Source organism: Rhamphochromis longiceps, linkage group LG1 (genome assembly GCF_057381845.1).
Source record: "Rhamphochromis longiceps isolate RC_006_pf linkage group LG1, R_longiceps_female_GT1.1, whole genome shotgun sequence".
NCBI lineage: Eukaryota > Metazoa > Chordata > Actinopteri > Cichliformes > Cichlidae > Rhamphochromis > Rhamphochromis longiceps.
This window is the reverse complement of record NC_140557.1, coordinates 29954841-29971549: the sequence shown is the minus strand read 5'-3', so window position 1 is coordinate 29971549 and position 16709 is coordinate 29954841. Positions and strand designations below refer to the sequence as shown.

The 16709-nt window shown below is 39.7% G+C and overlaps 1 protein-coding gene across 3 annotated transcripts in view; it reads right to left on the bottom strand.

Annotated features, from left to right (window-relative positions):
• The window catches only part of map2k5 (mitogen-activated protein kinase kinase 5), a 60925-nt gene that overhangs the window by 10205 nt on the left and 34011 nt on the right, over positions 1-16709 (bottom strand). Inside the window, exons 20-21 of one of the 3 annotated variants that reach the window (XM_085405378.1) lie at positions 10966-11027; positions 9981-10026 (exon numbers count right to left, since the gene is read on the bottom strand). The exons of the other annotated variants lie outside the window; for them this stretch is intronic. Coding sequence (XP_085261504.1) covers positions 9981-10026; positions 10966-11027 — 108 coding nt within the window. The remainder of the gene's footprint in view (positions 1-9980; positions 10027-10965; positions 11028-16709) is intronic. 3 annotated transcript variants of the gene reach the window in all.

Sequence of the window (16709 nt, the reverse complement as noted above, 5' to 3'; positions counted from 1 at the left end):
GTTGGAAAAAACACTGTGTGTGTGTGTGTGTGTGTGTGTGTGTGTGTGTGTGTGTGTGTGTGTGTGTGTGTGTGAGTGAGTAAGAGAGAAGGGTAAAGAGGTAGGTAGAATAACTGGGACTTTACAGATTTGCATGCTAATCACTAGCTCCCTTTGGAAACTGCCTGGGTGAGTGTATGAATGGCCAGTGTGTGGGCATGTGTGCACCAATTTTAGTTCCCAGAGAAAGCTACACTGTTACAGTGGCATGTGACCTCAAAACACAATAATATACATATTTAATGTTACTGTCAAGAGAACCTGCTGTTCTTCAAATATCCACCAAATAATGTTTAAAAAAAAAAAAAAAAAAAAAGAGTGACAGTGTCAGTCTCATGTCTGAGTTTCCAACTAAGTAACCAAATCAGTAGCCAGGATTCACACTCAGAGCTAGTAACCCGTTAGTGCCGTTAAGTACAACAGGCAGATACAACTGAAGGTGCATGGGAAATGAAGTACTATGACTTACAAACCAGAGTGGTCTCTCTAGGATATTTCTCATACAATCTAATAATAAGAGTCCAGTACAAATCAACACGTTATAATAAAGCACAGGTACTTTCATGAATAAACTGGATTATGAGACATTATATACAGAGTTTTATATATATATATATATATATATATATATTAGGGGTGCAACGATATTCGTATCGATATTGAACCGTTCGATACAGTGCTTTCGGTTCGGTACGCATATGTATCGAACAATACAAAATTTGTAATTTATTTTATCAACTTTCCTTCTGACGATGGTGTCTGTGTGGAGCGCTCAGTGAATCTGCGTTCGACTACTCCGCCTAGGCTGCACTGTCGAGCGCAGATCCACTGAGCGCTCCACACAGACAGCATAGTCAGAAGGAAGAGCGCAGGGCAAGCTAGCGAGACAGAAGTTAAGCTCTCCTTGCAACAAGCAAATTGAACCTCATTCAGATCTGGCGTTTGGAATTATTTTGGTTTTCATGTGACGTATGACCCTGAAGGTAAGCGAGTCATGGACTAAAGTAAAACAGTATGTTGGATGTGCCATGCAATGCTCAATTACATTGGTGTGAACTAGTGTGTTAGCGCAGTTAGCTCGTTAAGGTGTTGGCCGTCTAGCCCCATGCACGGAGCGATCCGCGGTAGCTCGTTAACGGAGATTTGCCGTGTTGTGGCGTTAAGGTCATTTCAACGAGATTAACCTGAAAGCACTAGTGGGAACACAACGAATATGACTGCACATTTACGCCGACATCATCCTAGTGCAAAGACAAAAACAACAAGCATGCTACTAACTTTAGCCGAGTCATTTAGACAGCTGTTAGCACATGATTCTCCTTATGCTGCTGAGAATATAGCCCAGAAGAAGCGGATAGTATAGCTTTTATTTTGGAAAGAGCCATTTCTCTGTAATAAACTCTCTTTTCCAAAGATGAGTGATTCCTCAATCAGATACAGGGCTTGCAATATCGCTAGCCCGACGTCCCGGAGCTAGCGATTTTTTCAGTCGGGCTACCAAAATCTATCTCTGCCCTACCCGTTGGGCTATTGTAGGAAAAATATATGTCAATGCTTTTGCATTCTTTCGGAAATGTAGCTGGGTAATTATGTCATTGGCATCGGTGAGCCACTGTCAATATGTGACATATTGAAGTCGCGTTTGAATTTGCGCTTGTTTTTTGCTTTCACTTTGCAATCGTGTGAACTGTGTATAGAGAGCGACAGCACTGATCTGTGAGTGATGATAATTTGTGCACCAATTCCTCTGACATCGTCTTATTAATCGTTAGCTTACTATGCAAACATGACAAGTGAAATCTCCCGCAGCTTAAACATGTGAGAGGTTGATCGCGCAGAGAATCGCTGAGCTTATGTGAGTGCATGTGTAAAAGCATTTCAGTTCTGCTGAGCCAAATAAGACAGGTCGGGGTGAAGAAGTGACAGCCAAAGAAAAGCTTACCACAAAACGGAAAAGTTATGACAAATCAGACTATAAGGCAAAAAGAAAGTGCAGCTTTATGGTTTCATGGACAAAAGAATCTCTGTGGCTGCGATATGACGAGCTAAATAACCAGGGCTGCACATAAGTGGTCCGCAGGTGCGCATTCGCTGTCAAAATAAAAAAAACACGCACAAGGGTTAGGGTTAGGGTTAAATTTAAAACTGTACTTTTGAGTTAAAATATATATTTATAATTTTAATAAATGACAAATTAAAAATGCATGAACATTTTTTTGTATCGAAAAAATATCGAACCGTGACACCAAAGTATCGAACCGAACCGTGAATTTTGTGTATCGTTGCACCCCTAATAAATAAATAAATAAATATATATATATATATATATATATATATATATATATATATATACATATATATACATACATACATACACACACTGAACAAAAATATAAACGCAACACTTTTGTTTTTGCTCCCATTCCCCATGGGATGGACGTAGAGACCTAAAATTCATTCCAGATACACAATATAACCATCCCTCCCAAACAGCGGTCACAAATCAGTCCAAATGTGTGGTAGTGGACACATCTGCTATATTGAGATAATCCATCCCACCTCACAGGTGTGCCACATCAGGATGCTGATCTGACATCATGAGTAGTGCACAGGTGTACCTCAGACTGCCCACAACAAAAGGTCACCCTGGAATGTGCAGTTTTTTGCGCTATTGGGGGTCTGGGGACCCAGAACCGGTCAGTATCTGGTGTGACCACCATTTGCCTCATGCAGTGCAACACATCGTCGCATGGAGTCTATCAGATTGTCAATTGTGGCCTGTGGAATGTTGGTCCACTCCACTTCAATGGCTGTGCGAGGTTGTTGGATATTCGTGGGAACTGGTACACGCTGTCGTATACGCCGGTCAAGCACATCCCGAACATGCTCAATGGGTGACATGTCCGGTGAGTATGCTGGCCATGCAAGAACTGGGACATTCTCAGCTGCCATCTGCCCTGAACAATGTAAACCATGATTCATCCGTGAAGCGCACACCTCTCCAACGTGCCAGACGCCATCGAATGTGAGCATTTGCCCACACAAGTCTGTTACGGCGACGAGCTGGAGTCAGGTCAAGACCCCGATGAGGACGACGGGCATGCAGTTGAGCGTCCCTGAGACGGTTTCTGACAGTTTGTGCAGAAATTGTTTGGTTGTGCAAACCAATTGTTCCAGCAGCTGTCTGGGTGGCTGGTCTCAGACGATCTTGGAGGTGAACCTGCTGGATGTGGAGGTCCTGGGCTGGTGTGGTTACACGAGGTCTGCGGTTGTGAGGCCGGTTGGATGTGCTGCCACATTCTCTGAAACGCCTGTGGAGACGGCTTATGGTTGAGAAATGAACATTCAATGCACGGGCGACAGATCTGGTTGACATTCCTGCTGTCAGCATGCCAATTGCACGCTCCCTCATTGCTTGTGGCATCTGTGGCATTTTGCTGTGAGACAAAACTGCACATTCCAGGGTGGCCTTTTGTTGTGGGCAGTCTGAGGTACACCTGTGCACTACTCATGATGTCAGATCAGCATCCTGATGTGGCACACCTGTGAGGTGGGATGGATTATCTCAATATAGCAGATGTGCCCACTACCACACATTTGGACTGATTTGTGACCACTGTTTGGGAGGGATGGTTATATTGTGTATCTGGAATGAATTCTAGGTCTCTACGTCCATCCCATGGGGAATGGGAGCAAAAACAAAAGTGTTGCGTTTATATTTTTGTTCAGTGTGTGTGTATATATATATATATATATATATATATATATATATATATATATATATATATATATATATATATATATATATAAAAAAGTATAAATGTCCACTACTGGAGAAAATGAGGGGAAAAATCTATTACTTTCCCAGAACGTTTGAAGTATTCTGGGATATATTGAAAAGGGAGAAAAAGAATGAAGAATGACTAACTTTACATTTTGAACTGATAGCTTGCTCTCTAATCCTCACATCAATGATACAAACGTCCATTTAACTTTCAATTAAGTTAAACAATAGCATTCACTATTATCTAACTTATTTTTACACCTAAACAAAAAGGTCAAATCAGGAAATGTTATATTAAAAAGGATAATGTTTTGTTTTTATTATACAAGCTCCAAATATTGATTTATATGTTACTCTGACTTCAGCCACCATTTAAAATGACTTGGCTGACGTCTGAATGACTTGAGTTGAAGCACTGTAGTCCGAGTATGTGTAAATGGAGTTTACATCAGTGAACACCCAAGGGGGAAATGCGAAAACATTTGGAGGGGAAGGTGGAGACAGAAAAGTTTAGGGAGGAGGAGACACTGGTGGCATGGTCTCAAAAGAGGTGCTTTGATACACAAGCGGGCATGTGAAAATCCTTTTTGCACATGCAACAATGTAAACATTAACAGGCCAATTCCTCGGAGGATAAAACTGTTTCCAAAGTTTTAACACACATGATAAGTGCAAGGCATGCAACTACAGTTAACACATTTTCCCAGCTGTCTAACCTGAGTTAAAATAGAGTGAAATCAATGAGAAAACCGAGGGAAGTGGACCTAAAAAGCAAAGTAGATGTAGGCAGATTACCATTAATTAGTCACAGTAAATCACAAACATCCACTGTTTTTGATTCAAATGGTCAAACTGTGATTTTAACGTAGTTTATTTAGTGTCTTCCTGTCTTTGTGGTGCGTTTGTGGTTCTGTGTGAGTGTGTGTGTGAGTGTGTGTGTGTGTAAGTTCAAACCAGATTTGAGGATGGTCAGAGACAAGAGGGGGTTTTCTTTGTGAAAAAAATTGAGGGGCTCATCTGGTGTCTCTGGGGTTGAAAGGGGGCTATGAAATTTGTGTGCGTGTGTGTGTGTGCATCTATGAATAGAGAAGCAGAATAGGAGGACTGCTTTGACAAGGGTGCTAAAAGGCTGCGTGAAGGCTGCTGGCTGGGGAACGAGGGACAACGAAGGAGTGGGAGAAGGGGGAGGGAGAAATGAAATGTCCATCAAATCCCGAAAAAACAACATAAGGTTGTCCGGATCATCGCTCTAGTTTTTCTTCACTCATATGCACAAATTAACCACATAAAACAAGGAAACAGATACGCATGATGATATTGTGTCCATGTAAATCCCAGAAATAAGCAAATGCTTAAAACCCTCACCAACTCTTTCTTGCTCCACAGCTTAATAGCCAGGCCAGAACCAAAAGCAAGAAACCCCAGACCGGCACAGGTCATCACCAAATACCGGCAGCCAAAGTCCTGGGAGCGAGCCAATGGAAAGTCTCCTTAACTGACTCAGCTTATGACGACAGGGTTGGGTGTCCACAATGAAAGATGCATCAGTATGAGGACAGAAAAAACACACACACTTGCCTCTCTGATGGCTCATCGTGTGATTTTCTAACTAAAGAACAAAGATTCCTCAGCCCGAGTTTATTAAATCAAGTCCATTAGTCTTAATTAATAAATAAATGTATCAAATTACAACCCACTGATGTCACTGGGTAGACTGATATTGTTTAGTATTTATCTTATTGTTCAACATACACCCACCGGGCACTACATTAGTTACACTTTGCTAGTGTTGGGTTGGACCCAGTTTTAACTTCAGAGCTGCTTTAATTGTTCACAGCATAGATCCAACAAGGTAATGGAAACATTCCTCACAGATTTTGGTCCATACTGACATGCCAGCCTGAACCGTTGATACAAGGCAGGTTGGCGCTATGCTTTTATGTTGTTCAAGCCAAGTCCTACCATACTAACATAGCAACAGAAAGTGAGACTGTTGCCAAACCAGGCAACAGTTTTCCAATCTTTTATTGACTAATTTTGGTGAATTATATCCTCAGTTTCCTGTTCTTAGCTAACGTGTCTCCTGGTACAGTATTCTATTACTGTAGCTTATCTGCTTCAAAGTTTCATGTGTTTATTGTTTATGTTCTTCTGCATGCCTTTGAAACAAATGGATATTTAAGTTGTTGTAGCCTATCAGCTTGAAGCACGCTGGCCATTCTTCTCTGACATCAATGAAGCATTTTTACCCAGAGAACTGTAGCTTACTGGATGCTTTATGTTTTTCAAACCTTAGTCTAAATACTGCCATCTCTAAATCTTGAGAAGGAAGTGCTGAAAATCCCAGCAGATTTCCAGAATATGCAGACGATCCTGTCTGGCACTACCAGCCAGGTCACTTAAAAACAAGTTTCTTGCCCATTGTGATGGACAGTAGAGCAGTTAGCATGCAGACTGAATACTGGATAAGTATCCTTTGGCAAGATCTCTGATCCTTTCATCAGAGAATGAGCGTGTGTGAATATTAGATAGAAAGCACTTACATGCTGGAAAAAAAGTGGTTGTATGAGTGGATGTGAATGGGTGAATGAGGCACGCTATATGAAGCGCTTTGAGTCCTCAAGCAGAGTAGAGAAGCGCTATATAAGAACGAGTCCATTTACCATCTACACGATTCTGATGCTCAGTTTGAACTTTAGCGGGTCGCCTTGACCATGTCTACATGTCTGAATGCATGAGTTTCTGCAGAGTGGTTGGCTGATTAGATACTTGCATTAATGAGCAGTCGAACACAAAGTGACCAGTGATTAATTGGATTGATGTTTAAAACATGCCCTACGGTTCACCAGATAATAATAAAAATGAAGGACACACTTATACTACTTCTGTTCCCATTAGCTTCTGTTAACTTCGCCTTTTTTCTTTGGTAGTGTAATCAAAACACTGCGCTTCCTTTGGTCACGTTGGGATCATAGCATGAACCATTTAAAAAGCTTTTTTCTTACACTGTGCAATGATAAAGCTGCCTAATAGAAGAAGACAGTTTCATGCGCAAAGCGTCAAGTATATAACAGACATAACCCGAGCTTCAGGGATGTAACCTACGAGCAGGCACACAATCAAACGGCAGCCTTTTTAAGAACATCTAATAGGATAAAATCCCAGTGACAATAATGTCAGTAAAAGCTACACCAGTGATTAGAGAAACCACATGCTGAAACCTGATGAGCAAACTGGAGCTACTATGTCACTTTGTATGGTCACAAAACATTATTTGTTCAGTGTCTACACTATTGTGTGCATTTCCTGCATTACCTTCCACAGATAAGAAGTGAGAGTAAATAGTGGAGCAGAGAAAAGAGAAAGGGGGGACCGATGGCTGGGTGCATTAACATACAGATAGAATAGGCAAAGAGTTTTAATGCACTCAGGAGGCTTGGGGAATGGAGAGGCAGCATGAGAGGTGGGGAGGAAAAAGGGACTAAAGAAGAGAAAAGAGAAAGACAATCAGCAGGCTGGTGTCACAAAGGCAGGCAACCATGACCTTATATCTCAGTTCATCATGGGCACAGAAAGAAGGCCTACAGGAGGACAAAATATAGGTAAAGGAAAGATGAGTGGGATGGAGCGAGACAAATATAGAAAACGGAGAACTGTGAAAATTTGAAAAAGAGCACAAGGATCACAGTATGAATATGAAAGAAGTGGGGCACAGTAGGAATATAGGAGGAGTGACAAAAAAGAAACACTGATGGGAAAAGGGATGAAAGTGAGTTACAACCACCACCTCCAAAAAAAACACAGGATGGGGAAAAAAAGTGACCGAGAAAGGAAATCATAAAATAGAAAAATGTGTTATTGCTGAAAAGCAAAATATTAAAAAGAAAAAACTGAAATTAAAAATCAGAAAAGCACTTCAACCTCACGGGTGGAGAGAATCTCGTTAAACTAGGAAACAAATAATATTTTTCTTAAAGACACGCCGCATGTATAAATACACGACTGAACAAAGAGCCGTTTAGTTTTTCCTCTAAACAGTAAAGAATACAGACACAGGGCATCTTCCTTGGAGCTCCAGTTCATTCTTAATGGCCCAAATCAAACCCCCCCTCACCAAGCAAAACATTATTATACTTTGACTAGTTTAATTATTACACAGAAAAATACAACAGGTAAACTGAGGTAAACTGAAAATATTAAAAAGGAAAATATACAAAGGAACTGGCTCTTTAATTCCAGCATTGTGTTGCTATTGCTACACTTATCCACTTAATGACTGAGCCAGCAAGAGACAGTTTCACTAACAGCTACTGAGGGTGTACTCATAGAGAGCGATGGGCGCCTTGCAGCGTCTCCGAGCACGACTGACCCGCCTCCCCGCTCCACTGCTAGCCTGTGCTCACGCTGTCCGACAATTGAAAGGCACGCTTGGAAAACATGACTCAATTAATCGCACCTGGGCAAGACACAGCGATCACACTAGTCAAATTAACTACACTTTGACAGTCAAACCTGCGACTACACCTTCAGTAGGCGTCTTTTTATCAAAGATTAACGGACGCCCTGTAGCGAATGAAAACCGAGTGTTCAGCCAAGCAGGTTGTAAAGTAACGTAAAGGTAATGTCTGACAAGAATCTGATATTTAATGCAACCCCTGTCAGAAAACCACAAAGACTGTAAAATACTTATAATCTTCCTTATGTGAATGAGAAATGACATATCAAAGGATGAGCCAACTATGCATTCAGGTAAAGAGAAAAAATAAATCAAAAACATACAAATACATCTGCCTTTGCGCCAGAAAAACCATAAAAGTTTGGTTCACATAACAAAATGTTCTGAGCAGAAGATCACAAAAACATCAAGTTGAGCTTCATTTTTGGATGGAAGCATGAAGTCCCTGTACAGCCAACACTTCCCAATATTCCTTCTTTCTAGTGTGAGACTGAGAACATGCAATCTGTTAGCAGCTCTGCATTTACCCTCTCCAGCTCACCATCCCCACAACACAAACCTTTAGGCCTCACCTCTCTCGGGACATAACTGTCAGTGTCCTTGATCCGAGCACACAGAAAACCCTGAGTGTTAAAACTCTTAAAAGGCAGTCTTTACAAACTGACAGTTTTGTGTGCTGATGCTAGAACTAAAGACAATCGTCAGGTTCACAAATGGAAGGAGCCATTTGACTTGGCTTGTATGCCTGTCCCTTATTTATATACTACAGCAGGGTCACTGCCCTTTCAGCATTAAATTTAAATGCCATTAACTAATTTGTTGCTGCTGTTATTCACCGCCAAGCTTGATTCCTGGATTATGTCAATTATTTCTAAAAGAATTCAAGAAATTTCAACATTTTAGAGTAAAAATATTAGCTACAATGTGCCAAAGGCAAGTTAAGCAGCCAGAAAAAAAGTTACCTTTACCTACTCCCTTATTCATAAGTGGGTAGCTCAAAGTCTTCAATTTAGCACATTTTCATGCCGGATGCCTGCCTTATGAAACCCCAACGGGATCTGTGTCCTAATGTAGCCTGAATGAGCAGCGATAATATTGCAGAAAATGGTAAGTGTACATGTAGATGACTGAAAGAAAAATTTAATTTATAAAAACATGTGAAACTGACCAAGTGATTTGTTTTTAATTTTGGAAAATGGTTGAGCTGATAATTCTACAAGGTGTTGGAGTCCTAATGATTTATGCACGCGCACACACACGCACGCACACTTAGTTTCTTTTGTCAGCTGGTCAAATTTAAAACTTGATTTTGAACCTGAATGATGTGACTCTTGAACAACAGCCTGATTTATTCATGCTGACTCCAGTGGAGTGAAATGAATGAATTATTCCTGGAGTAGGTCTCAATCCTTCCTCAAGGTTTCTGGCTGACCTCTTTCTGACACTGTTTATCCGAAGCAAAAAGTTCATTACTGCCGTTTCCACACATCAATGCCAAGTTGGAGGTTCCTTGACCTGAAACACCTCAATCACTGCGGAAAATACAACTGCATATTCCAAAAGCTACAAAGATAATAAAATTATCTTTAATTGAATTTTTATTGGAATGCATGAATATGATCATTCTCTGTACACATTTATTCAAAACCTATATTTTTGAAGTCCTTGGAAGTGTTCAATAGGAGGTTTGGTTTAATTTACCATGAGGTTATTGGGTGCAGGTCGCTCCTTGGGGTTCCGCCTCATGCTGAAAAGAGAAATACAACAGCTTAAAGCCAGACACTATTAAAACTGAGTTTCTAAGTGCCCAAGAGATGGTTTTTAGTTCTAACTTACAATTCATGCCTAATTTTATTTATAAACGAATATTAAAAAAGGAGGGAGGCTTGAAACTAAACTCTTCGCTCTACAGAAATTAAAAGCAAGAGTTTAATTCCCTTACAACCCAGTACATTTCTTTCAGACAGATATGGGGAGTATTGTGTGTTTTTTTGCAAGCGTCCTTCATACTGTGAGGTGTGCAGTCAGGTAACTTGTTAAAGCATCGCTTTGAAAGCATTATGAACATCCAGGAACAGATTGGGAGAGGATAGTACCACCACTGAACGCAGGCAGGGCGGAGTACCTCGGTCCTGAGAGAGAAATGCCCTGTTTAAGTAAATGCAACACCCATCGGGGACAAACAGCAGCTGGTATAATCAGCTTGTGAGTGCTGAACACACACATATACACATGTGGTTAGGGTGTGTATGTAGATGTTTGTCTAACTGTAAAGGTTACAAGAGGCAAATTAATCACAAGCAAATGCAGGGTAAACGTTTTCTGTGTCCTCACGCATTAGATAAATCAATCACTCCTCATAAATAAAGAAAAGCTTTCTATTCAAACACACAGGAGAACAGAGCTAATAGCTATTTCAACCACAACGCATTAACACTAATGCAGTTTATTTCCATTACGCTATTATACCATTATACTTCATATTCATCTACAGTAATCTGAATGAAACAAAAAGTCCTTCGATATTTGACCACGACAAACATTTAAAGATCGTACAAACCAAATTTACAAATTAAAGGACTACACAGTCAATAGCTGTTGAATACACATAAAGTTTCTCTTTTATTTAAATAATTAATCTAGTGCTTCAATTTCTATAAACGGGTCATTTAAACAAATAACTCACCATTGAGTGATGAAGTGAACAAACTTTTCGCTAAACTGGCTGACAGGAAGAACTGGAGGATCCTGTAAAAAGAGGAGGACAGTTTTTGACCTATTGGAGAAAAAAACCCCGAACATTTACCTCACATCAGCAGGGATACATTAAAACTAAGACGAGGGTTGTCATAGTCAAGGTTGGCTGAAATTACTAAAGCAAGAAAAAACTGACCAAATTTAAGGCTGGAGATGAAAGTTGAAAATTGTCAAAGGAAATTTTTAAAATCCTGAAATGTGACTTGTGTTATGACTGACGATTACACATCAACCAAGTGATGACACGTACCCACAGAAACATTGGCTAGATTAAAGTTTTGTTTTGTGAGGTTATTTTTTTTCATTTTTGAAATATGTAAAAAACAGTAATCAAACTCGGGGTGATGATGTCACACTGCTCTGTATTTATTACCAAACTTTTACTGGCAAGCCCCCGACCTCAGAAGGTTCGTGCCCTACACTTCACAATGTTTTAAACATTTGTGACGTTAAAAGACAATCCAAGTTGAATTGAACTTAAATAAAAACTATATACAATAGCATCAGGAAACTGAACTTTGGTTCAACTCAACACATATTTTACACTTTGATGACGTGCCCCATTTTTTGAAAAGCACTGCTGACACAGAGATCAACCTTGATTTTATTGTGCTATTGTTATTCTCTAACAATGTGTGACGCAGAAAATATTCACACACTTAATGCTTGCAGTCTGAGTTTAGAAATAAGATTGGATTTTTTTTTTCTATTTCTCTCCTGAAATTCTGGCGAGGGGACTAGTTACGGTCTAAGGTTTTAGCAGAAATGTTTTGTCTACCAGAACAAAAACACACAACACAGAGAAAAAAAAGAAATAATTTGACCGTGTCCGGCATATATAGCATAACCAACAACAGCATAACAACACTAAATCTGCCACGTGGGCGAAAGTGCTGGTGCTGCTAGAAAAAGGTTTCCACACGCTTTCGTCTCAAAGATGCTCGAGCTCAGCCTTCCCCAACCTTTTTTGCGGCATGGACCGGTGTATGTCCGACAATATTTTCAGACAATATTTTATTACCTGAAGGTGTCACGGATAAATACAACAAAATAAAACCGGTACCGGTACCAAAAAAAGAAGATTTATTCATAACACACGGGAAAAGACCCAGGGAGACCGAGTTAACGATAAAAACGTTAAAAAGTAACATTAAAAAAACCGTAAAAACAATAAATTTCACACCCGAGCCTCAACTCTTGCGGCCTGGAACCAAATGGGTCCGTGGCCCGGGGGTTGGGCACCGCTGCTCTAGCTGAATGAGATCAAGTCATCATACTTAGGACTACAAGATTATTGAGATTGTTTGTCATCATTATTCACTGATTTTAGTACCAAAAATGTTTTCGTGCAGATTCATGTTAACACAACACTGCTTTCAAAACAAATCAGATCCTATTCATGAACCTAAACTCAGGGCTTCTCTTCAACAGAAAATAAAAGATCTAATTAAAAAAAAAAAAAAACTATTACCAAAAAGTAATTAAAAATTAAATCAACATGGCACTGCTGCATTCATATACATGAATAAGGTCTGCCAGATATTTTTCACCTAAGTGCATCTCCTAGAAGCAAAATATAAATTCTTTCACGCCATTCACTGCGTCTGCATGATGGAGGTGACACTTGATGCCGCTTCATTTCTCCTGTGGCTCGTTGCATTTACTGCAGGTTTTGAGAGGATAACGTGTCTCTTGTCCAGTAAATTGGCCCTTTTTCTGCTTTGAGGGACAAGCTCTTCTGCTGGGTCAAACATCTGAAAGTAGCTGTACATCTGTGTTTAATGCAATGCTACTCATCCAGACTAGTCTGGGAAACTTTAAGCTGCACAGTGCAAGGACCAGCTGTGATTGGCAGGCACATGGTCAGGTGTCGATGCAGGGAGCGCTTATTAGATGCCAACATCCCTGGATCATGTTCTTTAATTGTAAGCAGTCCAGCAGAGAAAGAGGTGGAATAAGACAAGATTTGGATGTCAATGAAAAGATCATCAGACCAAAGGGAAAAACCTTTAAAGGAAACAGCTGTATATTTGGTGTGGAGCCCTCAGCACAACGCACACAACTAATTAAGAGTCACCTTTTGAAAACGAGTGCTCTTAACAGGACAGAAATTCTGTTTGATGGTTACTAAAACAACCAAATGATGCAAAGCAAAAACTTTTTCTACTTTTTATTTTCCTTGTGCCTGCCAGGTGAACAGCTGTGGAGGTACCTGGTGGCACACAGTATGTTTAAAGTCAGCCTGGTGGGGAAAATGGACTATTTAAACCCACTTTAAAGTATAAGAGTAAAAGGAGTGTGTTACGGTGCTGATAGAATACAAAAATGTTATTATATTTTATTATATTAGCAGATATCTAAAGGTGCACACAGACACAAAGATGTTATGGTAACGAAGCTCTTTGAAGCTACCAGGATGAATGTTAAATTTGTAGCATTCAATTTATGTAGGAGAAATATCTGAAAGATTATTCAGTATTTTTGACATTGTGGTTTTTTGCACTCCTTTACTTTAGAGAAAGTGTACACAAATCTTTTGTGCAGTTCACCTCACTTTTATCATTGCAGGTTTTTGTTCCAGGGAAATATGTAACTTAAAAGATAAATAAGAAGCTAAAATAAAGACAAATAGAAAAAAAGTGGCCAAGTAGTCCCTGAACTCATTTTACTTTGTTCTTAAATACAAAATATGAATGTGGATTTTGTTGTATAGACCTGGGAAGTGTTATTATTGCTATTTAATAAAAAAAAAACCACTCTGGTTATTACTCATGTCATCTAACATCTTTGAATCTTTTAACTTCAAACATTTTCTAAAACTTCTTTTGATGTTTTGACATCCCTTTTAATTTAATTCTTAGATATTAAACACACCTTTGAAAGCAGTAAGCTCCAAGGCTGGAAAATGGAACAAACACATAAGTGTCCTAAACTGCAGCTGTTACAAAACTGAATCAGTCCACACAGGCTGATAAAACAGTCGTCTTTAAAGCAGCCTGGTCTCTATAGCCAAGTTACCTCTTCATCACAACTGTATAGTGGTGATTTCTTTTTTCTCAATAACTCACACGTTTGATCAAGGACTAAAGTTAGGAGAACACCACTTTCACTGACAGGTGGATGATGACACAAAGTCAGCAGAGATGAAGCCTCTTCAAGGTGCGTGTGGCGTTTTTCGTTACTTGGGAGTATTTTAATGGTGCTATCTGGGAAATATTATGGCTTGCTGTGTGGGTTTCGGAGGTGAAACTAGTAGTGCACGAATAATTAGCAAATATGTGTGTTTGTGCATTGCAGCCGATAGATGCAGTTTCCTAACTAAACCCGATCAAGCTTGAAAAAAAGCAACACAGTGGTGAGAAAAATGCTAAGCCTAAGGCTACAAAACAAAACTTAACAAACCAATAGGTCACGTAAGGTGGCTACATTAGTCTTTAATAAAGAGTCTGAGCTTTATTTACCCATTTTTCAAACATATCATTTCCTATGAATCTTTTACCTACACTGAGATAATCAATAGCAAAAGCAAAGACATGCTTTAGGATTAGTATAAGGATGCATTTAAGATCGAGTTAACGTTATGTTAATGTTACAGGGTGTCAAAAACTTTGAAGTCATCTAAGTGTGTATCCCTCTGTGTGTGTGTGTCTGAGTGTGTCAGGCCCGCTGCCTGTTGTCAATCGAAGTTCTATGAACCGTGTCATGTAGAACAGCTGTGCCCGACTGACCCTCCATTACAGCCCTTCACCTCATTACTCCATCCACTTTCCCACTCTTGCTTTATCCCTGCCTTTGGCTGCTGGCACGAAAACCTCCCAACACAGTATATTATTATTTTTACACATGAAATACTTGGAGGAAAAGTCTAAACCACTTTACAGCAGCAACCTTACTAAATTAACATCTGTATTTACTTTGTTTCCAACAATACCAGCAAGCAGTTGTTGTATATACATTTGGAAGATGCTGTTATCTGTAACTCTAAAATTTTACATACACAAAATGTGTTGTGCTTGGATATAATAAGATCGGTAGATGCCGCAGGTGTAGGTCAAGTTTTAAAAACATGTAGTGCGGCGTCATACAGAGATGATGCAAAGAGGTCTTAAAAAATGAAATAAAGCAACTACTCAGATATGCACAAAACTCATACAGCCCAGGTTCAAGACCACGCATTCATTCAAATGCAAAGAATTAAACCTCTTTACATCCGAGACCCTGCTGTGCCATTAAAAACACCTCTGGGCAGTGTTCGCCATTCCTTAATGCTCTGATCGGCAGGCTCCCGCAAAGCATGATGCATGAACCCATTTAAATTAACAAAGGAATGGATTCCTTCTAATCTCAGTGCACTTCACAGTTCTGCCGCTGCTTGGATGAGCAATATATCATAGCGCACACACAAAAACACACGTGCACAAACAAATGCCCTGAGCACGAAAACCCACAAACATTAGTATACACTGTTTACAGAGACAGAGCACCAAATAATTTGCTATCGCTATATTTTGGTGTACACACAAACACAAAGCAACAATCAATTAGGTGCACCGCACACATAAAGTCTTGACTATACAACTAATGTATGTGTCATGTAGGCTAAATCTGATGCAAAATTCCTGTCTGCACTTTTCAAACAAATCTGCATGCAGATATAAACATGCACATTTATGCATGTATTCATGTTTCCACCTGAGAGGAACACTGCTGCAGCTTTGATGTGGCAGCAGGCGATGGCACAAAAGACAGGCAGGCTGATGAAAGTGGCTAGTCTGCGTGAATTAGTCCTCTGGTTGTCAATGTGCACCACTAGGAGACAGAACACACACTACGAGGGTACAAGGGTACAAGTAAATATACATGTCATTGCCATGAAGCAATTATTAGGCAAAATTAGATCAGTAATTACAGGCTTGAAAATAAAGTGGGAGTTCTTTATTAGTGGAGCCACTTGCTATTCAACAAACAGAGGAGAGAGGCGCATTAATGAGGGAGGACAGCTTACAGATGGTGGAAACAACTGCAGAGAACTTCTAATTCAAGACCCTGCCTGAGCAGGGTGAGCATGCCGTTTCTCTAGCATGCACTCATAACAAGGATTTCCAAAGATGCAAGTACGATGCATTTAAGTGGAGGACTGGCATGTTAAAATAAAAATTAAGGGAACACTTAAAACACATGTTCTAGTTGAATATCTTTACTAACATGCATTGTGCAATCCGATCAGCATGAAGTGATGAAACATCAGTGGAAAACAAAATCATCACAGCTCTGAGGGCTGGATTCAGAAATCAGATCAAACATCAAAGTTAAGATTTTTCAAGTGTTCCTTTGATTCCTCTTTGAGCAGTATACACGTATATAGAACCACTCTTCAGGATCAATATGAATTATACCCAATTTTATAATTTACTTATACTGGTATTTATACTTTTGCTGATGATCGGAAAGGTTTGTATTTATGGCATGAATGCAGCATAGATTCAGTGCAGAAGTGCAAATGCCCCTTTAAGTGTCTTACATACAAATGTGTCATTTTGAGAGTGAACACTAACAGTCCTTAGAAAGAGATATTCAGTGTGTTACTAATGAGATTCAGCCTCGAGTGTTTTATAGCTGTTGGGTTATGGAAAATTTTGGCGTTTTCCAAATATTGACCAAAATCAACCTAAT